This window comes from Periophthalmus magnuspinnatus, chromosome 18, assembly GCF_009829125.3.
Source record: "Periophthalmus magnuspinnatus isolate fPerMag1 chromosome 18, fPerMag1.2.pri, whole genome shotgun sequence".
NCBI classification, from domain to species: Eukaryota; Metazoa; Chordata; class Actinopteri; order Gobiiformes; family Gobiidae; genus Periophthalmus; species Periophthalmus magnuspinnatus.
This window is the reverse complement of record NC_047143.1, coordinates 922,361-947,172: the sequence shown is the minus strand read 5'-3', so window position 1 is coordinate 947,172 and position 24,812 is coordinate 922,361. Positions and strand designations below refer to the sequence as shown.

At 44.2% G+C, this 24,812-nt stretch overlaps 1 protein-coding gene across 1 annotated transcript; it reads right to left on the bottom strand.

Annotated features, from left to right (window-relative positions):
• Positions 1-1,196: 1,196 nt before the first annotated feature.
• Positions 1,197-23,653, bottom strand: LOC117386346 (NLR family CARD domain-containing protein 3-like). The gene is made up of 15 exons (XM_055229108.1): positions 23,582-23,653; positions 16,017-16,122; positions 15,011-15,106; positions 13,580-13,675; positions 12,149-12,244; positions 10,425-10,520; positions 8,706-8,801; positions 6,970-7,077; positions 6,274-6,369; positions 5,284-5,459; positions 3,387-5,169; positions 3,134-3,307; positions 2,897-3,067; positions 2,774-2,820; positions 1,197-2,180 (listed from the first exon to the last, which is right to left on the bottom strand). Exons 2-15 carry the CDS (start codon positions 16,112-16,114, stop codon positions 1,684-1,686), a joined length of 3,630 nt encoding a protein of 1,209 aa, XP_055085083.1. The 5' UTR covers positions 16,115-16,122; positions 23,582-23,653; the 3' UTR covers positions 1,197-1,683.
• Between the last annotated feature and the right edge of the window lie 1,159 nt (positions 23,654-24,812).

Here is a 24,812-nt window from a genome sequence, read left to right as displayed (position 1 = left end):
GACCAGGACTAAACCAGGACTAGGAAAGAGTCAAACCAAAAACAAAAGTAAAAAACTAAAACGTCAAAACGAAACCAAAAACAAACTAGTCTGGAGTCTGAGCCTGGATCCTTCTTTTGTCCTGGTGATGTTATTGTTTAGTTTGGTGTGTTCAAATGCCATAAAACGTGACAGAATTAATCCTCCACCAGAAAAGTTACATTGAGTGTCTTTAACAAAAACTGTGCAACATCCAAAGAAACTGAGTAAAGTGTTGAAATGTTATGAAAAAACAAAACAAATAAACATCTTATAATTTCAGTATGCTCCTTAAGCAAAACTGTAGTAAAGTAAATCATTGAAATACTTTAATCTAGTAAAATATATTTCTTCTACATGAACTTGTTGTCAGTGACATCCACCCGCACCTCCACGTCCACTGACTCCTCTGCAAAGATTTACTGAATTTAGCCACAGACTGTTTATATAAATGGACAGAGCTAATATGCTAACATAAACTGTATATATAAATGGACAGAGCTAATATGCTAACCGCTACATTCCAAACAGGAAGTGATCATGGGCTCCTCTCTCTGTCTCTGTCCTTCAGACTCATTCTGGTCTTAAATGTTCGTATTAACCCTCTACATGATCCTGGGTTTTTTATTTCACTAAACAAAATAAAATTGTGCCTAAAAACATTAATGAAAAGATTGTGATTAATTATTTTGCCACATCACTCAGCCCCAGAAAAAGGATCATGTTAATTTAACGCCTTTTAATTGATACTTTGCAGCTGGTGTCATCAAGATTCCCTGGGTGTGTGATGCTAACTGGAAGCACTGCTCTGTCTATAGCTGTGTTACTTAAATTAGACTTTATCCACGTTTTGTTCTAACACAGTCTGACCAAAGAACTGACTTAGTTGGAACTACAACAGGTGAGCTGATTTGTGCTGTTAAACAAGTCCCTCTGAAATTATAAGCTAGCTAGCATTAGTATTAGCATTAGCATTAGCCAACAGCTTTTTGTGTAAAATCAAACTCCTAAACAAGACCATGAGCTCGGACTGACCAGGCTCCTGAAACGTGCTCTTGAAATCCATTTTGTTTTGTATTTGGAGTTTTCAGACTCTAAAAACTTGTCACCATGGTAACTGCTGCACATTCTGTTATAGACATACATGCAGAGCCCCAGCATGATGTCATTGCAAAGTATCCATAGTGAAGTGTGTACCCTTCCATGTCGCCGTGATTAAAAGTAATTGCTGAAGGTGTAAACCTTTTGATGTTTTATTTTAGCTCAAGCTAATGGCTAGCACATGTTCCAATTGAGATTTGTGAACTTGTGCACGTCTGGTGAACATCTAGTGACACGAAACCTCGTCTTTTACATGTGACTGTGAGGAGAGCAGACTTACTTTAACGAGGGACTGGCTTCATTTGTCTGTGAGCGAGCATTTGATTCCATGTAACTAGGTGAGTTATATCACGTAATGTGTGTGTTGTTTTTTTATTGTAACAAAAAAATTTATTGACACTTTCCGTTTGAACATTTTTAAATGAGACTGAAAAAAAAATGTCCCAAATGCTGCCCCGGCCCTGTGAGCACACGGCCCATGCACTGACTGGAGATGAGACAGTGGCTCTACCTACACCGATCACCTTCATCGACTCTTGAATCATTGATTTCTGAGGTTAAAGGTTATTCTTGTCTGCTCTGATCGTGGTAAAATTTGGCAAAGCCCTTCATCTTCAGCTCAGCAGCAGCAAACAGAATATGGTTGAATGTCTCTCTGAAAGTGTAGAGATGTGTTTGACTGTCTGCAGTGACTCTGTAGAAGGACAGGACCCCGGACGTGTGGTCAAGATAAAGGGCCAGTCGACTGGAGCGTGAACAGTGGACAGAGACTGGGAAGCTCTTGTTGTCGTGGAAACCATAGCAGCCCCCTTCAGAGCAAACAAAACTCCAGGACGTCTGGTTTTGTCCCAGCCTAAACTCCTCCAGCCCTCTGCTCCAGTGTGTCACTCCGATGTTGAACGGTTCAGAGGCCTCGATCTCCCAGTAACAGCGACCGCTCAGCCCCTGTGCTCCTCGCACCAGCACCGAGTCTGGGCCGTCCTCAGAGCGGGACGCTGTCCTCTGCTCCTCTGAAAACTGCACCCCTGCACAGGCCTTGTCCCAGGTGAGGACACACAGATCTGTGGAGAACAAGTAAAGTCACATATCTGATCTACGTGTGAAAGAAGGTTTCACACTGACACTAGTGAGGTCCACGTAAAAGCCTTTGCTCCGAGAGCGACGCTTGGGTCAGTGTGAAGACGACAGCTGCACCCGGGACTGTATTAAATGGTCACTCCGAGAGCACTTTAAGAAGGTGGTCTTGGAATTGGTTGAAACGCTTGAAGCACAGCTCGTTGTTTGAAATGTTTGCCTAACAAGTAAAACTGGACCTTATCACTGACACTTCTCCTGCCTCTGCAGGTAGGACTTTGTCTGAGGGTCACTCCAAAAGTGCAACCAGGGCACATCGTCCTCATGGTGCATTTATCCAAAGAAAAGACCACTGCATAAAGCACCAAACAAGGGTCCATGTGGTTCTGTTTGTGTCAAGTCCAGAAGTTTGGAAATTAATTTGCCTGTCGGCTGATTGTGTGTTAGTATGACTAGTGTTCATGTAACCACCATAACAACTTTATAGAGGTACTGTGTTGTGTGAATTAGTTCAGTACAGACATGACGACTTAAGAGACAAAAACACTGATAATAAGTCAATATGTCTAAGTTGACTTACATTTCTTCAGTCCTGGGATCATTCTGTGACTTCCACCATTAGATACACTGCAAACAAAACAACATTCACATTGTTAAACAGTCCCAGGTTCTCAGAGGTTGATGGGATATTTGTGAAACTTACTCAAACTGGAGGTGTTTAAACTGAGGGTCTGTCTTTAGTTCAGTCAGGGCTCTTCCTCCTGACTCCAGGTGGTTATAACTGAGGTCCAGCTCCTTCAGATGGGACGGGTTTGATGTTAGAGCCGAGACCAGAAAACCACAGCCTTTGTCTGTCACTAAGCAACCGGACAACCTGGACACAACCATCATGAGGAGATGCAGGTCTGGTGTGAATAGTAATAGTGCAGTTATATACTACCTGAGTGTTGTGAGTCTGCAGGCTGGACTCCTCAGACCCTCACAGAGCAGCTCCACTCCAGAGTCCCCCAGATCACTGTTGGTCAGATCCAAATCTCTCAGAGACGAGTGTGGAAACATCAGAGCTGAAGAGAGAGGCTTCAGTAAAGCCTCAGTCACTCTGCAGTCCGACAGGCTGCAGAGACATCAACACTTCTGAGGGTCACTGGAGGACGGTCAGGGATAATCAAGGCTCTTTTGACTTTTGTACTTACTTGGCCTTCCTGCAGCTCCTGACAGCCGGGATGAGCCTCCGTCGTCCCTCCTCTGACGTGTTGTAGCTCTTTAGCTCGAGTTCCTCCAGGACACTCTTAGAAACCAGCATGGTGAAGGCCAGAGCAGAGCAGTGCAGAGGAGTCAGCTGCACCCGAGCTCTGTCCTCTGACTTTAAATACTCCTGGATCTCTTCACTGATCCTGGTGTCTCCCATCTCCACCATGGTTTGAAACAGGTTGATGCAGGCGTCTGGGGAGACGGTTTTGCGTCGAATGGTTTTGAGATGACTCAACATTTTTTTAACTGTGTCTTGACTTGACTCTAGAGGGAGCAGTAATCCAGGAATAAATCTGTGATTTGATTCAAGCACAAGACCAAAAAGGAAACGCTGGAAGAGGAACAAGTGACCACCGTTCCTCTCCAACACTTGGTCGACGGCCATCTTTAGGAGGTCAAACATTAGGGGTCTGGAGGAGGGCTCTGATGACTCTAGACCCATGAAGGTGCTCAGCTCTGGAGCCCAGGGTTCGTTGTTGGTAAAACTGTCGTAAACATAAAGAGCAGCGAAGAACTCTTGTACGGTCAGATGCACAAAGAAATACACTTTCTGCTGCAAAAACAGATGCTCTTGTTGGAGAATGGAGTTGAAAAACCCAGATTTGACTGTGTCCTTTTTGGGGTCGAGTCCACACTGTTGTAAATCTTCTTCATAAAAGATCAGGCTGTTCTTTAGCAGGTGGATAAAGGCCAGTTTGCTGACTTTAAGGAGGAGCTCTCTTTTAGCTTTTAGAAGTTTGGTTCTCTCTTTCTCTGGGTTCTTGTCATATTTTCTGCTGCTGCGCTTGGTTTGAATAGACACAAATGCTGCCATCATCTCAGTGAGGGTCTGAGGAGCTCCAGTTTGCTCCTCTCCTCCAAAGACCTCCTCAAATAAAACAGAGGACATCCAGCAGAAGATGGGGATCTGGCACAACAAGTCCAGCGTCTGTGACGACTTCACGTGAGAAATCACCATGTCAGCGAGGTCTGGTTTGTTCTTGAACCTCTTCCTGAAATATTCTTCCTTTTGGAGATCGTTGAACCCTTGAATCTCAGTGGCTGAGTGGATGAACTCTCCGGGGATCTGATGAGCGGCCGCCGGCCGAGAGGTGATCCAGAGATGGGCTGTAGGGAGCAGGTTTCCCTGGATCAGGTTGAACATGAGGCTGGACACAGAAGTGACCTTCTGGAGCGACGTGACTCTCTCTGTGTTTCTGAAGTCCAGGTCAAACCGGCTTTCATCAAATCCATCCAGGATCAGGATCACTTTAGTGCAGTCTAAGACCTGTGGGTCTATGCCGCTCAGAGCGGGGTGGAAGTCAGTCAGGAGCTGGAGCAAACTTCTGTCATTTTTGACCAGATTAAGCTCTCGGAAAGCCAGACAGAAAACAAAAGGAGTATCTTTTTGAGCAGCGCCCTCAGCCCAGTCCACAATGAACTTTTGGACACAAAAAGATTTTCCCATTCCGGCCACGCCGTTTGTCAGGACAGTTCTGGTCTTCACTGGTGAACTAAGGAAAAGGTCACTGACTTGGATTTCTTCTTGAGGATCCAGTTCTTTCATCATCATGTGTTTGGAGTAGTGCTCTGGGACAACCTCTGTCTTGCCAAAGTTGATGGACAGTGAAGTGTAGATGTGGTTCAGGGGAGTCCTCTCATCTCCAGTTCCTTCAGTCGTCATAGAAAACCTGTTGAGCATCTCCTTCTTCAGTTTCTCAGTTAAGTCAAAGGGTTTACTGTCCCCTGGAAATGTACAAAAAGATTAGTCAGTGTTTGCTGCAGTACCATGAGTAACCACTGGAGCCTGAGGTTAGATGTGGGACAGATGGGCCCAGGTGAGATCTACACTGGACTCACCTGTCAGTCTGAGAGCCTGTGGAGTCGGTTTCAGTTTGTGTTCGGTGCCACACTGAGGGCAGTGGATCTGTGTGTTGTTCATTACACAGGGAGGACAGGCCACATGTGGACAGGTCAAATACAAAGGGTCTTCTTCAAAAGTCTCTTCACAAACGCAACAAACTGGAAGCTGGGATCTGCAGGAAACAGAAGATAATATTTATTCAAATACTGTGTTCACACACTGACAGCTCCAGAGTGTGATACACTCATTGACAGTTGTGGGTTAAAAGGCTCCATGGGCAGGTGAGTCATCGTCTATGTCCCTATAGTTAAACATGGAGCTGGAGACAGGACAGAATCCTCAGGTGGACTTTGCTGTGTAACTGTCAGATTGAAGAAGTGTTGACCTGGTTTATGGTTAATATGTAATTACCAGGCCTATCCACATGAAACACAAATCTTTAGTTTAGTTTATTGCCTTTTCTGTTGGTGTGAATAAACAAAAGTGAATATATGTTTTCACAAAAGCTTCAGGAAATGTTTCAAGCCATACAACTTTATTTTGTTAGTTTGTGACACTAATCTCTAGTGCATCAGAGGACGTGGGACCAGACTGATATAAACCTGTATAAAATACAGAGATCATTCTGCATTTGCCGCTCAACCCTTCATCTAAAATTAGGACATAATCAACTTGTGCAACTTTACTACACAAGTTTGTGTGCAGTACAATTGCTTCTCTGGGCTTCAAAATACTGTCTGGGCTCAATGATCTACTTTGACGAGGTTCAATGAGCAGCAGTGGACTGGGACAAGTCGACTGGGAGCACAGGTTATAAAAGCTCTGAGAAATCTTATCACAATTAAATATGTCTCAGGCCCTGAAATAATCCAGAGCATTTTCTCTGTCTATGAACCAGGATGTGCCTCATGTCTATAGTTTGAGAGGGAGTTTTGACGAGTTTAATTAGAGAAATATCACAAATCAAATAATAAAACTCTGATTACCTTTTGGGCCCTAGTTGAAAGCTCATAGGATGACCCATAGAACGATCACTCTTCACTGACAAAGGCCTGGGACCAGTCGACTCCATCTTCCCCAAACTACAAAATATAAAAGGATATTAGTGAGTACATTTAAATGTAAGTCTTTTATAATCTATAATCTTATATAATCTACAAGTTTAGATCAGATTCTGGAGGACTAAAGGGGAGAGTGAGGAGGGGGCGGGGTCTGGAGGTGAAAGGGACAGTGTGATTGGTCTGACAGGTGTCCACACTGTACAGTTTAGCGCCACCTGCTGTTGTACAAAGTGGATGTGTCCTTAGTTCTTTTTAGTTGCTGCAGTGTGAATGTGATTGTTTTCTATCAATGGGTTTAACGATTCAGAACGAGATTAGTCCAAGTCCTCAAAATGTCTCCTACGATAGAGAAGCTGAAACCCATGAAACACTAGAGCCTGAACATGTCTGTGTCCCTCAGTCGTCCACGTCTGATCCACAGGAAAAGTCAAATGTAAAATCTTTCAACTTCAGACAGATATAAGACAGTGTCCAGCAGTAATCTGACCACAACTGAAGAAGCGTCTTGGACGAGCAGCTGAACGTCTTCACTCCTACAACTTTTAGTCCAGTAACAGATTTTACATTTGTCTTTGACTACGGACCATGGACAGGAGAGACATGTCCCCCTGAACGACTGACCGCTTTGGGCTCATTTTGGGCCCTCGTTGAAAGGTCATAGGATGGCCCATAGAACGATCACTCTCCAATGATAAAGGCCTGGGACCAGTCGACTCCATCTTCTCCAAACTAGAAAATATAAAAGGATATTAATGAGTACATTTACAGTGAGGCAAATAAGTATTTGAACACTCTGTGATTTTGCAAGTTCTCCCACTTAGAAATCATGGAGGGTCTGAAATGTTCATCTTATGTGCATGTCCACAGTGAGAGACACGATCTAAATCTGGAAATCACATTGTATGATTTTTTTAAAATAATTTATTTGTATGTTACTGCTGTAAATAAGTATTTGAACACCTGTCTATCAGCTAGAATTCTGACCCTCAAAGACCTGTTAGTCCACCTTTAAAAACTCCACCTCCACTCCACTTATTATCCTAAATTAGAAGCTCCTGTTTGAGGTCGTTAGCTGCATAAAGACACATGTCCACCCCAGACAATCAGTAAGACTCCAACTACTGACATGGACAAGACCAAAGAACTGTCAAAATGCACAAGAGACAAAACTGTAGACCTCCACAAGGCTGGAAAGGGCTACGGGGCAATTGCCAAGCAGCTTGGTGAAAAAAGATCCACTGTTGGAGCAATTCCATTAGAAAATGGAAGAAGCTAAACATGATGGTCAATCTCCTTCAGACTGGGGCTCCATGTGAGATCTCACCTCGTGGGGTCAATGATCCTAAGAAAGGTGAGGAATCAACCCAGAACTACACGGGAGGAGCTGGTCAATGAAAAGAGCTGGGACCGTTTCCATGGTTACTGTTAATAATACACTAAGACGTCATGGTTTAAAATCATGGCACAGAAGGTTCCCCTGATTAAACCAGCACATGTCCAGGCCCGTCTTAAGTTTGACCAATGACCATTTGGATGATCCAGAGGATCATGGGAGAAAGTCATGTGGTCAGATGAGACCAAAATAAAACTTTTTGGTCTTAATTCCACTCGTCGTGTTTGGAGGAAGAAGAATGATGAGCACCATCCAAAAAACACCATCCCTACTGTGAAACATGGGGGTGGAAACATCATGCTTTGGGGCTGTTTTTCTGCACATGGGACAGGACGACTGCACTGTATAAGGAGAGGATGACCGGGGCCATGTATTGTGAAATTTTGGGGAACAACCTCCTTCCTCAGTTGGAGCATTGAAGATGGGTCGTAGCTGGGTCTTCAACATGACAATGACCTGAAGCACAGCCAGGACAACCAAGGAGTGGCTCCGTAAGAAGCATATCAAGGTTCTGGAGTGGCCTAGCCAGTCTCCAGACCTAAACCCAATAGAAAATCTTTGGAGGGAGTTCAAACTCCGTGTTTCTCAGCGACAGCCCAGAAACCTGATCTAGAGAAGATCTGTGGAGGAGTGGGCCAGAATCCTGCAGTGTGAGCAAACTGGAGAAAAACTACAGGAAACGTTTGACCTCTGGAACAAAGTCTACTGTACCAAATATTAACATTGATTGTCTCATGTGTTCAAATACTTATTTGCAGCAGTAATATACAAATAAATTATTTTAAAAAATCAAACAATGTGATTTCCAGAATTTTTTTTTTTTAGATTATGTCTCTCACAGTGGACATGGACCTGAGATAAACATTTCAGACCCTCCGTGATTTCTAAGTGTGAGAACACAGGGTGTTTAAATACTTATTTGCCTCACTGTAACCTCTGTAATAAATTACACAATGTGGATTACCTTTTGGGCTCTGGTTGAAAGGTCATAGGATGGCCCATAGAACGATCACTCTCCAATGACAAAGGCCTGGGACCAGTCGACTCCATCTTCTCCAAACTAGAAAATATAAAAGGATATTAATGAGTACATTTACAGTGAGGCAAATAAGTATTTGAACACTCTGTGATTTTGCAAGTTCTCCCACTTAGAAATCATGGAGGGTCTGAAATGTTCATCTTATGTGCATGTCCACAGTGAGAGACACGATCTAAATCTGGAAATCACATTGTATGATTTTTTTTAAATAATTTATTTGTATGTTACTGCTGCAAATAAGTATTTGAACACCTGTCTATCAGCTAGAATTCTGACCCTCAAAGACCTGTTAGTCCACCTTTAAAAACTCCACCTCCACTCCACTTATTATCCTAAATTAGAAGCTCTTGTCTGAGGTCGTTAGCTGCATAAAGACACATGTCCACCCCAGACAATCAGTAAGACTCCAACTACTGACATGGACAAGACCAAAGAACTGTCAAAATGCACAAGAGACAAAACTGTAGACCTCCACAAGGCTGGAAAGGGCTACGGGGCAATTGCCAAGCAGCTTGGTGAAAAAAGATCCACTGTTGGAGCAATTCCATTAGAAAATGGAAGAAGCTAAACATGATGGTCAATCTCCTTCAGACTGGGGCTCCATGTGAGATCTCACCTCGTGGGGTCAATGATCCTAAGAAAGGTGAGGAATCAACCCAGAACTACACGGGAGGAGCTGGTCAATGAAAAGAGCTGGGACCGTTTCCATGGTTACTGTTAATAATACACTAAGACGTCATGGTTTAAAATCATGGCACAGAAGGTTCCCCTGATTAAACCAGCACATGTCCAGGCCCGTCTTAAGTTTGACCAATGACCATTTGGATGATCCAGAGGATCATGGGAGAAAGTCATGTGGTCAGATGAGACCAAAATAAAACTTTTTGGTCTTAATTCCACTCGTCGTGTTTGGAGGAAGAAGAATGATGAGCACCATCCAAAAAACACCATCCCTACTGTGAAACATGGGGGTGGAAACATCATGCTTTGGGGCTGTTTTTCTGCACATGGGACAGGACGACTGCACTGTATAAGGAGAGGATGACCGGGGCCATGTATTGTGAAATTTTGGGGAACAACCTCCTTCCTCAGTTGGAGCATTGAAGATGGGTCGTAGCTGGGTCTTCAACATGACAATGACCTGAAGCACAGCCAGGACAACCAAGGAGTGGCTCCGTAAGAAGCATATCAAGGTTCTGGAGTGGCCAGTCTCCAGACCTAAACCCAATAGAAAATCTTTGGAGGGAGCTCAAACTCCATGTTTCTCAGCGACAGCCCAGAAACCTGATCTAGAGAAGATCTGTGGAGGAGTGGGCCAGAATCCTGCAGTGTGAGCAAACTGGAGAAAAACTACAGGAAACATTTGACCTCTGGAACAAAGTCTACTGTACCAAATATTAACATTGATTTTCTCATGTGTTCAAATACTTATTTGCAGCAGTAATATACAAATAAATTATTTTAAAAAATCAAACAATGTGATTTCCAGAATTTTTTTTTTTTAGATTATGTCTCTCACAGTGGACATGGACCTGAGATAAACATTTCAGACCCTCCGTGATTTCTAAGTGTGAGAACACAGGGTGTTTAAATACTTATTTGCCTCACTGTAACCTCTGTAATAAATTACACAATGTGGATTACCTTTTGGGCTCTGGTTGAAAGGTCATAGGATGGCCCATAGAACGATCACTCTCCAATGACAAAGGCCTGGGACCAGTCGACTCCATCTTCTCCAAACTAGAAAATATAAAAGGATATTAATGAGTACATTTACAGTGAGGCAAATAAGTATTTGAACACTCTGTGATTTTGCAAGTTCTCCCACTTAGAAATCATGGAGGGTCTGAAATGTTCATCTTATGTGCATGTCCACAGTGAGAGACACGATCTAAATCTGGAAATCACATTGTATGATTTTTTTTAAATAATTTATTTGTATGTTACTGCTGCAAATAAGTATTTGAACACCTGTCTATCAGCTAGAATTCTGACCCTCAAAGACCTGTTAGTCCACCTTTAAAAACTCCACCTCCACTCCACTTATTATCCTAAATTAGAAGCTCTTGTCTGAGGTCGTTAGCTGCATAAAGACACATGTCCACCCCAGACAATCAGTAAGACTCCAACTACTGACATGGACAAGACCAAAGAACTGTCAAAATGCACAAGAGACAAAACTGTAGACCTCCACAAGGCTGGAAAGGGCTACGGGGCAATTGCCAAGCAGCTTGGTGAAAAAAGATCCACTGTTGGAGCAATTCCATTAGAAAATGGAAGAAGCTAAACATGATGGTCAATCTCCTTCAGACTGGGGCTCCATGTGAGATCTCACCTCGTGGGGTCAATGATCCTAAGAAAGGTGAGGAATCAACCCAGAACTACACGGGAGGAGCTGGTCAATGAAAAGAGCTGGGACCGTTTCCATGGTTACTGTTAATAATACACTAAGACGTCATGGTTTAAAATCATGGCACAGAAGGTTCCCCTGATTAAACCAGCACATGTCCAGGCCCGTCTTAAGTTTGACCAATGACCATTTGGATGATCCAGAGGATCATGGGAGAAAGTCATGTGGTCAGATGAGACCAAAATAAAACTTTTTGGTCTTAATTCCACTCGTCGTGTTTGGAGGAAGAAGAATGATGAGCACCATCCAAAAAACACCATCCCTACTGTGAAACATGGGGGTGGAAACATCATGCTTTGGGGCTGTTTTTCTGCACATGGGACAGGACGACTGCACTGTATAAGGAGAGGATGACCGGGGCCATGTATTGTGAAATTTTGGGGAACAACCTCCTTCCTCAGTTGGAGCATTGAAGATGGGTCGTAGCTGGGTCTTCAACATGACAATGACCTGAAGCACAGCCAGGACAACCAAGGAGTGGCTCCGTAAGAAGCATATCAAGGTTCTGGAGTGGCCTAGCCAGTCTCCAGACCTAAACCCAATAGAAAATCTTTGGAGGGAGTTCAAACTCCGTGTTTCTCAGCGACAGCCCAGAAACCTGATCTAGAGAAGATCTGTGGAGGAGTGGGCCAGAATCCTGCAGTGTGAGCAAACTGGAGAAAAACTACAGGAAACGTTTGACCTCTGGAACAAAGTCTACTGTACCAAATATTAACATTGATTGTCTCATGTGTTCAAATACTTATTTGCAGCAGTAATATACAAATAAATTATTTTAAAAAATCAAACAATGTGATTTCCAGAATTTTTTTTTTTTAGATTATGTCTCTCACAGTGGACATGGACCTGAGATAAACATTTCAGACCCTCCGTGATTTCTAAGTGTGAGAACACAGGGTGTTTAAATACTTATTTGCCTCACTGTAACCTCTGTAATAAATTACACAATGTGGATTACCTTTTGGGCTCTGGTTGAAAGGTCATAGGATGGCCCATAGAACGATCACTCTCCAATGACAAAGGCCTGGGACCAGTCGACTCCATCTTCTCCAAACTAGAAAATATAAAAGGATATTAATGAGTACATTTACAGTGAGGCAAATAAGTATTTGAACACTCTGTGATTTTGCAAGTTCTCCCACTTAGAAATCATGGAGGGTCTGAAATGTTCATCTTATGTGCATGTCCACAGTGAGAGACACGATCTAAATCTGGAAATCACATTGTATGATTTTTTTTAAATAATTTATTTGTATGTTACTGCTGCAAATAAGTATTTGAACACCTGTCTATCAGCTAGAATTCTGACCCTCAAAGACCTGTTAGTCCACCTTTAAAAACTCCACCTCCACTCCACTTATTATCCTAAATTAGAAGCTCTTGTCTGAGGTCGTTAGCTGCATAAAGACACCTGTCCACCCCAGACAATCAGTAAGACTCCAACTACTGACATGGACAAGACCAAAGAACTGTCAAAATGCAGAAGAGACAAAACTGTAGACCTCCACAAGGCTGGAAAGGGCCAAGCAGCTTGGTGAAAAAAGATGCACTGTTGGAGCAATTATTAGAAAATGGAAGAAGCTAAACATGACTGTTAATCTCCCTCGGACTGGGGCTCCATGTGAGATCTCACCTCGTGGGGTCTCAATGATCCTAAGAAAGGAGAGGAATCAACCCAGAACTACACAAGAGGAGCTGGTTAATGACCTGAAAAGAGCTGGGACCACCGTTTCCACGGTTACTGTTAGTTATACACTAAGACGTCATGGTTTAAAATCATGGCACAGAAGGTTCCCCTGATTAAACCAGCACATGTCCAGGCCCGTCTTAAGTTTGACCAATGACCATTTGGATGATCCAGAGGATCATGGGAGAAAGTCATGTGGTCAGATGAGACCAAAATAGACCTTTTTGGTCTTAATTCCACTCGTCGTGTTTGGAGGAAGAAGAATGATGAGCACCATCCAAAAAACACCATCCCTACTGTGAAGCATGGGGGTGGAAACATCATGCTTTGGGGTGTTTTTCTGCACATGGGACAGGACGACTGCACTGTATAAGGAGAGGATGACCAGGGACATGTATTGAGAGATTTTGGGGAACAACCTCCTTCCTCAGTTAGAGCATTGAAGATGGGTCGCGACTGGGTCTTCCAACATAAATAGAGGAGAAAATACTTATTTGCAGCAGTAACATACAAATTAATTATTTAAAAAATCAAACAATGTGATTTCCAGATTTTTTTTTTAGATTATGTCTCTCACAGTGGACATGGACCTAAGATAAACATTTCAGACCCTCCGTGATTTCTAGGTGGGAGAACACAGGGTGTTCAAATACTTATTTGCCTTAGTGGAACCTCTGTATTAAATGACACAATGTGGATTACCTTTTGGGTCCTCGTTGAAAGGTCATAGGATGGCCCATAGAACGTTCACTCTTCACTGACAAAGGCCTGGGACCAGTCGACTCCATCTTCTCCAAACTAGAAAATATAAAAGGATATTAATGAGTACATTTACAGTGAGGCAAATAAGTATTTGAACACTCTGTGATTTTGCAAGTTCTCCCACTTAGAAATCATGGAGGGTCTGAAATGTTCATCTTATGTGCATGTCCACAGTGAGAGACACGATCTAAATCTGGAAATCACATTGTATGATTTTTTTTAAATAATTTATTTGTATGTTACTGCTGCAAATAAGTATTTGAACACCTGTCTATCAGCTAGAATTCTGACCCTCAAAGACCTGTTAGTCCACCTTTAAAAAGTCCACCTCCACTCCACTTATTATCCTAAATTAGAAGCTCCTGTTTGAGGTCGTTAGCTGCATAAAGACACCTGTCCACCCCAGACAATCAGTAAGACTCCAACTACTGACATGGACAAGACCACAGAACTGTCAAAATGCAGAAGAGACAAAACTGTAGATCTCCACAAGGCTGGAAAGGGCCAAGCAGCTTGGTGAAAAAAGATGCACTGTTGGAGCAATTATTAGAAAATGGAAGAAGCTAAACATGACTGTTAATCTCCCTCGGACTGGGGCTCCATGTGAGATCTCACCTCGTGGGGTCTCAATGATCCTAAGAAAGGAGAGGAATCAACCCAGAACTACACAAGAGGAGCTGGTTAATGACCTGAAAAGAGCTGGGACCACCGTTTCCACGGTTACTGTTAGTAATACACTAAGACGTCATGGTTTAAAATCATGGCACAGAAGGTTCCCCTGATTAAACCAGCACATGTCCAGGCCCGTCTTAAGTTTGACCAATGACCATTTGGATGATCCAGAGGATCATGGGAGAAAGTCATGTGGTCAGATGAGACCAAAATAGACCTTTTTGGTCTTAATTCCACTCGTCGTGTTTGGAGGAAGAAGAATGATGAGCACCATCCAAAAAACACCATCCCTACTGTGAAGCATGGGGGTGGAAACATCATGCTTTGGGGTGTTTTTCTGCACATGGGACAGGACGACTGCACTGTATAAGGAGAGGATGACCAGGGACATGTATTGAGAGATTTTGGGGAACAACCTCCTTCCTCAGTTAGAGCATTGAAGATGGGTCGCGACTGGGTCTTCCAACATAAATAGAGGAGAAAATACTTATTTGCAGCAGTAACATACAAATTAATTATTTAAAAAATCAAACAATGTGATTTCCAGATTTTTTTTTTAGATTATGTCTCTCACAGTGGACATGGACCTGAGATAAACATTTCAGACCCTCCGTGATTTCTAGGTGGGAGAACACAGGGTGTTCAAATACTTATTTGCCTTAGTGGAACCTCTGTATTAAATGACACAATGTGGATTACCTTTTGGGTCCTCGTTGAAAGGTCATAGGATGGCCCATAGAACGTTCACTCTTCACTGACAAAGGCCTGGGACCAGTCGACTCCATCTTCCCCAAACTAGAAAATATAAAAGGATATTAGTGAGTACATTTAAATGTAAGTCTTTTATAATCTATAATCTTATATAATCTACAAGTTTAGATCAGGGTCTGGAGGACTAAAGGGGAGAGTGAGGAGGGGGCGGGGTCTGGAAATAATCGTACTGAGTTTATTTGTGGTAGAATAAAGTTTAGTCGCCCCAGAGCTGAAGAAGTGAAGTTTATTTACTTCAGTACAGGAGCCTCGACACATTATGACAGTGTTGTCCAGTCAGGTCCAGTCCAGCTATGCTTCTGTTGTAGGGAGTATTATACCTCTGATTACATAGATGATAATGACTCAAATTTTGAAGTACAATAAATTGTTTGATGATAAACAATAATATTAAAACTAACTTAAGCCGCTGACATAATGACCCTAAAACAGGTTTATCCCCAAAAAACGACTCTACATGTGTAAAATGATTAAAAACATGAACGTGCCATAAACACAGAGCAGAATGGAACACTTTAAGAGTTATTTGAGTCGTGTGTGAGGCACAAAAACACAACTTCCCTTCAGTTTTCTTCTACAACAGAAGAAGTAAACAACAAGTAAACACCAACATCAATAATCACGTTAACAAAAGTAAAATTCAAATCTGTCAATCTGTCGACCGAGCTAAAACAGAAACAGTCAAAACAAACAGGTGTTAGCTTCAGTGTCGTTAGCGCCTCCTTCAGACAGATATAAGGCAGTGTCCAGCAGGAATCTGACCACAACTGAAGAAGTGTCCTGGAGCAGCTGAACGTCTTTGTCCAGTGCAGTACAGTCTCTTTCTCATCCTGGAGTCCCACAGTGCTGTATTTCTGTGGTTTTAATGTTTATTCTGAACAGATCCAGAGGCTTTAAGGCTGAAACCTTTAATAAACTATCACCAGACTGATACCTGCTGGGGCCAGGATTCCTCTTTTGTGCAACATCACTCTGCTCTTCATCATCACTCTTCATCTTCCTCTTCCTTATTGTTTCCTGTAGATTTGACATTTTCACACCTATGGGAACACAAATGTCATTAAATATATAGATATATATATATTTTTTTCTTCCATAAAACACTGAGTGAAATTCACCATCAGAAAAATACACGTCTTTACAGAAGTACTGATGCAATTTAGAACAGTTTAACCAAACCACAGACACGACCACAAGACCACGGAAGTGTGTGAGGAAGTGTGTGAGGAAGTGTGTGAGGAAGTGTGTGAGGAAATGTGTGAGGAAGTGTGAGGAAGTGTGTGAGGATAGTATCAGTGGTACAACTCAGTGAAGTTTGTTTCACTTAACTCAATAAATTACTCTTGTACACTTCAAACTAATATATAATAAATAATAAATATTAAATGCATGGTGCTCTGGACATGGAGACTGGCTCTGGGGACGTGGAATGTCACCTCGCTGGGGGGGAAGGAGCCTAAGCTTGTGCGGGAGGTTGAGCGTTACCGGCTAGATATAGTCGGCCTCACCTCCACGCACAGCTCGGGCTCTGGAACCCAACTTCTTGAGAGGGGTTGGACTCTCCATTTCTCTGGCGTTGCCCGCGGGGAGCGGCGGTGAGCTGGTGTGGGCTTGCTCATTGCCCCACAGCTCAGCCGCTTCATGTTGGAGTTCACTCCGGTGACCGAGAGGGTCGCGTCCCTGCGCCTTCAGGTCGGGGACAGGTCTCTCACTGTTGTGTCGGCCTACGGGCCAAACAGCAGTGCAGAGTACCCGGCCTTCTTGGAGTCCCTGGGAGGAGTACTAGACAGTGCACCAACCGGGGACTCCGTTGTTCTCCTGGGGGACTTCAATGCCCATGTGGCTAACGACAGTGACACTTGGAGGGGCGTGATTGGGAAGAACAGCCTCCCTGATCTGAACCCGAGTGGTGTTTTGTTATTGGACTTCTGTGCTAGTCACAGTTTGTCCATAACAAAGACCATGTTCGAGCACAAGGGTGTCCATCGGTGCACGTGGCACCAGGACACTCTAGGTCGGAGGTCGATGATCGACTTTGTTGTCGTGTCATTTGACCTCCGACCACGTGTCTTGGACACTTGGGTGAAGAGAGGGGCTGAGCTGTCAACTGATCACCACCTGGTGGTGAGTTGGATCCGCTGGCGGAGGAGGAAGCCGGACAGACCTGGCAGACCCAAGCGTATTGTAAGGGTCTGTTGGGAACGCCTGGCAGAGCCCTCTGTCAGGGGGGTCTTCAACTCACACCTCCGGGAGAACTTCTCCCTGATCCCGGGGGAGGCTGGGGACATGGACTCCGAGTGGGCCATGTTCTCCACCTCTATTGTTGATGCGGCTGCTCGTAGTTGCGGTCGTAAGGTCTGCGGTGCTTGTCGCGGCGGCAATTCCCGAACCCGGTGGTGGACACCGGAAGTAAGGGATGCCGTCAACCTGAAGAAGGAGTCCTATCGAGCCTTGTTGGCTCGTGAGACTCCTGAGGCAGCTGATGAGTACAGGCGGGCCAAGCGTGCCGCGGCTCGGGCAGTCACAGAGGCAAAAACTCGGGGTTGGGAGGAGTTCGGGGAGGCCATGGAGGAGGACTATCGGACGGCCTTAAAGAGATTCTGGCAAACCGTCTGATGCCTCAGGAGGGGGAAGCAGTGCTTCACCAACACTGTTTACAGTGCGGGTGGAGAGCTGCTGACCTCGACTGGGGATGTTGTCGGGCGGTGGAAGGAATACTTTGAGGATCTCCTCAATCCCCCCGTCATGTCTTTCGAGGAGGAAGCAGAGACTGGGGACCCGGAGGCGGACTCGTCCATCACCCTGGCTGAAGTTACAGAGGTGGTTGGCAAGCTCCTCGGTGGCAAGGCTCCGGGGGTGGACGAGATCCGTCCTGTGTACCTCAAGTCTCTGGATGTTGTGGGTCTTGGCTGACACGTCTCTGCAACATCGCGTGGCGGTCGGGGACAGTACCTCTGGAGTGGCAGACCGGGGTGGTGGTCCCTCTGTATAAGAAGGGGGACCGGAGGGTGTGTTCCAATTACAGGGGAATCACACTCCTCAGCCTTCCCAGTTAGGTCTATTCCAGAGTCGAACCTCGGATTCAGGAGGAGCAGTGTGGTTTTCGTCCTGGTCGTGGAACACTGGACCAGCTCTATACTCTCCATCGGGTCCTTGAGGGTTCATGGGAGTTTGCCCAACCAGTCCACATGTGTTTTGTGGATCTGGAGAAGGCATTCGACCGTGTCCCTCGTGGTGTCCTTTGGGGGGTGCTCTGGGAGTATGGGGTCCAGGGGCCTTTGCTAAGGGCTGTCCGGTCCCTGTATGACCGGAGCAGGAGCTGTGTTCGCATTGCCGGCAGTAAGTCAGACCTGTTCCCGGTGCATGTTGGACTCAGTCAGGGCTGCCCTTTGTCACCGGTTCTGTTCATTATATTTATGGACAGAATTTCTAGGCGCAGCCAGAGGGTGGAGGGGGCCTGGTTCAGGGGCCGGATTTCATCTCTGCTGTTTGCAGATGATGTTGTCCTGATGGCTTCATCGAGCCAGGACCTGCAGCACTGGGGCAGTTTGCAGCCGAGTGTGAAGCAGCTGGGATGAGAATCAGCTCCTCCAAATCCGAGGCCATGGTTCTCGACCGGAAAAAGGTGGTTTGCTCTCTCCGGGTGGGTGGGGAGTCTCTGCCTCAAGTGGAGGAGTTCAAGTATCTCGGGGTCTTGTTCACAAGTGAGGGAAGGATGGAGCGGGAGATTGACAGGCAGATCGGTGCAGCGTCTGCAGTGATGCGGTTGCTGTATCGGTCCGTTGTGGTGAAGAAGGAGCTGAGCCCAAAGACAAAGCTCTCCATTTACCTCAATCTACGTTCCTACCCTCACCTATGGTCATGAGCTTTGGGTAATGACCGAAAGGACAAGATCGCGGATACAAGCGGCTGAAATGGGTTTCCTTCGCAGAGTGGCCGGGCGCACCCTTAGGGATAGGGTGAGGAGCTCGGTCACACGTGAGGAGCTCGGAGTAGAGCCGCTGCTCCTACACGTTGAGAGGAACCAGCTGAGGCTCGGGCATCTGCTCAGGATGCCTCCTGGACGCCTCCCTAGGGAGGTGTTCTGGGCATGTCCCACCGGGAGGAGGCCCCGGGGAAGACCCAGGACAGACTGGAGGGACTATGTCTCTCGGTTGGCCTGTGAACGCCTTGGGGTCGCACCGGAGGAGCTGGAGGACATGTCTGGGGTGAGGGAAGTTTGGGAGTCCCTGCTTAGACTGCTGCCCCCGCGACCCAGCCCCGGATAAGAGGAAGAAAATGGATGGATGGATGCATGGTGCACGTAGATTCTATAAAACATGTCATATTTTATTGTATTTTAATGTATTTTTATGGTTTATTAATTTATATATTTTTCTGTAGCTTCCAGGTAGTAAACAAAGTCCCCAGGAATCAAACACACCTTTTGGTTTCCAGACTTAACACTTAAATAAAAAAATTAAAGAAGTTTTCCAATAACTTCTACGTCAGACGTCCTCGATTATAGGTTGGATTCTCCTTTCCAGTCCCAAGAACAGACCTCGCCAGAGAGGACTCGGTCGTCCTACATAAACAGAGGAACCACCGCGTCAGTCAGTCGAGACGCACTGTCCCCGACCGCCACGTTACAGAGAGACAAGTCAGGAAAGACTCAGAGCATCCAGCGACTTTAGATACTCAGGACGGATCTCATCCAGCCCAACCCCCTCAGCGGTCCCCCTCGGAGTCCTAGGTCACTGCTTCCTCCTCTGAAGATGTCGCGGTGGGATTGAGGAGATACTTAACGTATTCTTCAAACACTGGAGGTGATAGTCCTAATCCACGGCCTCCCCAAACTCCGCTCAGTCCAGAGTTTTTGCCTGTGTGACCCACGAGCTGCAGCGTGACCTGTCACTGCCTCAGGAGTCCTACAACCCGACAAGACGGGATCAGACTCCTTCACCCGACCCTTAGTTTCAGCATCTTCCACCGGGAGACAGATGTAACTCGTTCGTATATATGTATAATTCATGTATAATTACACAAAATGCTGCTTGTGTTTATCACAGTTTTGTTCACACCTGGTGTTTAATTTTACGTGCAGCCTTGGTCCTCCAGCTGCTTCTTCTGTCTGTTACTTTCTTCTTCGTGTGTCCTTCTTCTCGTTCCTGGTATAAATTCAGATTTTGACTCCCACCCCTTCCCTTTGAGAGGTCAGAGGTCAGTCATCTATTGTGATCCCACTGTTAAAGTGTCCTCTTGTAATTATCTTTACTTTTGTTTACATCTGAGGTTATAATTTATTTGTATTTACCGTAAATTTGGGACTATAGAGCGCACCTGAATATAAGCCGCACCAGCTAAATTTGAAAAGAAAATCAATTTTGTACATATATAAGCCGCACCTGAATATAAGCTGCAGGTTTTTATGTTGTAACGTGAGATATTTACACAGAAAGACGGTACACGGACATGCTTTTTAAAAACTGTGCCTGAAAAGTGGCACCGACACGACAACAACATGGGATGAACACACCTGCAGGTTTAGAAAATAAAGCTGCACCAACACGGGCCGTCTGCTTTTATTTCCTCTTTTGTCGTCTTTTTACATCGACCAAGTTGGATTCATTGATACCGAGCTCACGTGCAGTGGCTCTATTTCCTTCTTTGTTGGTCAAACTCACGTGCAGTGGCTCTATTTCCTTCTTTAAAGGTCAAACTCACGTGCAGTGGCTCTATTTCCTTCTTTGTTGGTCAAACTCACGTGCAGTGGCTCTATTTCCTTCTTTGTTGGTCAAACTTACTTGCACTGGCTCTATTTCCTTCTTTATCTTAAAAACTGCATCATATCCATTTCATTTCTTCATGTGTTTTCCATGCTGCGCCGTGACCGTTCAAAATCAAAACTAGTGAATTCTTCAGCTCATAATCTTTCCCCACGTCTGTCTCACTTTTACGTTTACAGCCAGAGAGCGCCCCCCGGTGGCCGTTATCCAGTAAAATTCTATGAATAAGCCGCGCTGCTGTATCGGCCGCAGGGTTCAAAGCTTGGGGGAAAAAGTCGTGGCTCATAGTCCGAAATTTACGGTAAGTTAATATCGAGCTCCTGTGTTGTTTCGTTGTTTTCGTTTGTTCGTGTGGGCGAGTGCGGGGCGATGTTGACCTTGTCCATCGTCTTCTCTCGTGTCGTGTGCGCCGGACCGACGTGTCGCGGCACACGTTCATAAAGTTTTGTACTTTTACTGCACAGATTAAAGCTGATTCCAAAAGTTCCCGCGGTGTCTTGTGGCTCCTTAGCGCCTCACAACACGACGCAGAAGTCCCCCGGTCACACAGAGACCTCATGACCACAGCCACGAGCGGCCGCATCGACAACCGAGGAGGAGAACGCGGTCCACTCCGACTCAGTGACCCTTACTCTGCAGCTTCCTCCTCTGTCAACGAATCACGGACGTTTCCCAAGTCCAGGTCAGCAGACTCCGTCCTCGTGTCCACTCTCAGGACTTGAGCAATTTGTATAAGAAAGTCAGTATGACCATCAGTCGTTTGCGTAACACTTCAGAATAAATATCTGACATGCTGTACGTCTTTTTGAATGTTTAGACCATTAGTTTGTCTAAATGATCGAAATATAATACAGAAGATCCATTTGAGCCGCCTTAAAGGGCTCGTGCTACACCGAGGCTCATGGGAATTATTATCACAGGCTGGAAAAGTTAATATTTTGATTTAATAGACTGATGTATAAATGTTTAATAATAAAAAAAAAAGCATAAATAAATGAAAAACGGGTGGAGCGAGTTCTGGGGATTTCCAGTGGACTCAGATGAAAGAAGAGCCCAGTCATTCCTAACCAAAGATCATATGTCAACTGAAAACTGAAAAACTGGTTTATCGTGTTCGTAAAGTTACAGCAGCGTGAAATGCACCTCATCCAGAAGAGCATTGTTAAAGTTCAAGGTTAAACGTGGGTCATCTCAAACGGTCAGAGAAAGTGTGTAACAACATTCAAGTTCACACTTTTTCATGAATGTAACAAAAACAATCTCCCAGAAAATGGAGTTAAACTGACAATTAAACCTAAAGTAAAAGAAACACAATTTAAAATGTGTCTGAAAATTCATCCAGTGTCAAGTTTAATTAATAAAACAGAAAGAAGAAACTACAGAGCATCTGTTTTTTACTTGTCCTGTGTCTGAGAAATTCTGCCGTGACATTAGACACAAAACTCCCCTGATTTAAATGAATGATGTGGATTAAAATGTATCGCAAAAGACGAAGTTTAAATCTGTCAACTGGACCAATGGTTTGTCCACAGATTTAAACTTGGTCTTTTCCTCTGGATCAGACGCCTGAGGGACACAGACATTAAACTGTATCTGACACTGAGGATCATTTTCCACATTCACTCCACCCGCTGCTTTCAACATCTGATGAACAACATTTTTATTCTCCTCGTCCCCCGTGACTGTCCTTAAATCTGTCATAATTCAATTCAATTCATTTATTTTTGTAACGCCCAAAATCACAACAACAGTTGTCTGAAGGGCGTTCATGTTTTGGTTGATGGGGGAAACCGGAGTACCCGGAGGAAACCCATCCAGACACGAGGAGAAACATGAAAAACTCCACACAGAAAGGCCTGGTGACCCGGGGATCAACCAAACCTTCTGCTGTGAGACATGAGCCACTCAGCCACCGTGCTGTCATATTCCACGTCCCAGGTCCTTTTGTGTGAACGTTGCTTTTATAATCTAACCTCTACATCTATTTTACATCTGGCCCTTTGAGGACAGACACTTTACTGATGTGGCCCTCGGTGAAAATGTGTTTGACGCTGTTCTGTGTCATTTCATATGAGGCCTGTGCAGGACACAGTGATGGAAACAGTGAAAAAAACAAACTAAAGTCTGAACTCTGCCTTTTCCCCACGTGTCTCCCGCGCGCTCCCGTCAGCCCGCGCGCTCCCGTCAGCCCGCGCGCTCCAGGACCCTCCTCGTGTCCAGAGCGCGCGAGCTCACACTTTTGACTTTTTGGGCTCTTGTTTGTTTGTTTTCTTTGATAAGTTCAGTCTTTTCTCTCTAAATTGACCCTTGTCAAACATACATGACTTTAGAGACGTGCAGATGTGGAAACAGTGAAAAACAACAGCAAATAAAGAACAACAGACACAGACACGTCACATAAGATGAAGAGACCAGGGATTAAAAGTCTATAAACATAAAACATGTAAACATTTCTCATGTGTTTCCTCCATAAACACGAGTGTAGTTCATGCACGTGTTTAATGTGACGTTGTATAAAGTTATAGAACAAACGCGTCATGAAGTGTCAGAAAATTACACAAGAGGCTGTTTACAGTCTGCAGATTAAAGTGCGCAGTTCCACGGGGGCGGACCTGACGCGGAAAATACCGAGTCTATTCAGTGACATTTAGTTTAAAACACTAAAAAACAGCAGCATCGTGTGTCTATAAAACATAAAACAACAAGAAAAGACATTTTAAACAGAGATACAGACCTGTGCGTGCTCCGTCTGCTCCTCTGTGTTCCTGTGTCTCTGCTCTTCCCTCAAACTCCCTGCTCCTCCTCTGTGTCTGAGCTCTGAAACTCTCTGCTCCTCCAATCAACAGAACAGTTTCGGTTTCATTTTTACATAAAATAAACACCAGATGGCGCCTTATCTACACCTGCCATTCACGGTTAAACCGTCACTAACAGAACAACCACAAAACCACATCATCACTAACACCTCCTGCATTTCTGTTAAGTTTAATAAAAGAAAAACACTGAAAACTCACAGAGCCCATCCCCCTCATCAAGAGCCTGTGACATGTGGCCTATAATGGACCGAGTTACACTGTTTATGACAGGCTGAATATTAATAACAACACAATAAAAAATACATTAATTAAAATAGTAATAATAATAATAATAATAATAATAATAATAATAATAATAATAATAGGCAGGCAGGTGTTAGACTTTATTTATTATGATTTTATTTTATAACCACGTTAGGTCCTATTATTTGTTGTTGCTATGGTAACAGTGACAGCAGTATAATGACAATAAAGGCTGAATGTGCTCACTGTAAAAAGAAGAGGTCCATCAATCTTTATTTTAATAAGAGTAACTGGGCCCTTGGTGTTTGGGGTGTGAGGTGTGACCTCTCCTGCCCCCTACTGGACACTCACCATAAATCCATGTTCAAAAAATGTTAATAAATGAATCTAAATAAATAAATAAATAATAAATTAATTAATCTCTAGTCCCTAGTTTTTATCTCTAGTGCTACTTAAATAATAATGTAACTGTCGCATCGTAAATAAAATCATTTTAACAGTTAGAATTAGACTACAATTTTTCTGAGGAAATTAAACCGCCTCAGTGCAGGACGTCAAACTGGAGCATGTTCAAAGTTTGTCAGAAAAGTTGAATCATGATCATTATTTCTTTTGACCTGTATCTTAAACCTTTAACCCCAGAGCGCCCCCTGGTGCATACTGTTGTGGAATTTGTAACAGTAAAAAACCTTAAAGATATAAAAGTCCGGTTTATTGAATCAACTGTGCACAATTGTCAAAGATCTGTGTCCCCGCAGTGTCGTCTCGCCCTCAGCTCACAAATGTAAACACAGAGTATTTATACCAACAAAACGATCTTACCAGTTTAGTCTAATCCAAGGGGCTGGAGGACGTCAGACGCACGAACAGAGATACACCCAAACATAACAGATGGTATTATGAAGG

Excerpts from the sequence above, each read along its gene's own strand:
- LOC117386346 (XM_055229108.1), bottom strand. The coding sequence starts at position 16,114 with ATGTCAAATCTACAGGAAACAATAAGGAAGAGGAAGATGAAGAGTGAT. Across the intron at positions 12,245-13,579 it reads TTTCAACGAGGACCCAAAAG|TTTGGAGAAGATGGAGTCGA; the intron begins GTAATCCACATT and ends TATATTTTCTAG. Across the intron at positions 5,460-6,273 it reads TTTCAACTAGGGCCCAAAAG|ATCCCAGCTTCCAGTTTGTT; the intron begins GTAATCAGAGTT and ends TGTTTCCTGCAG.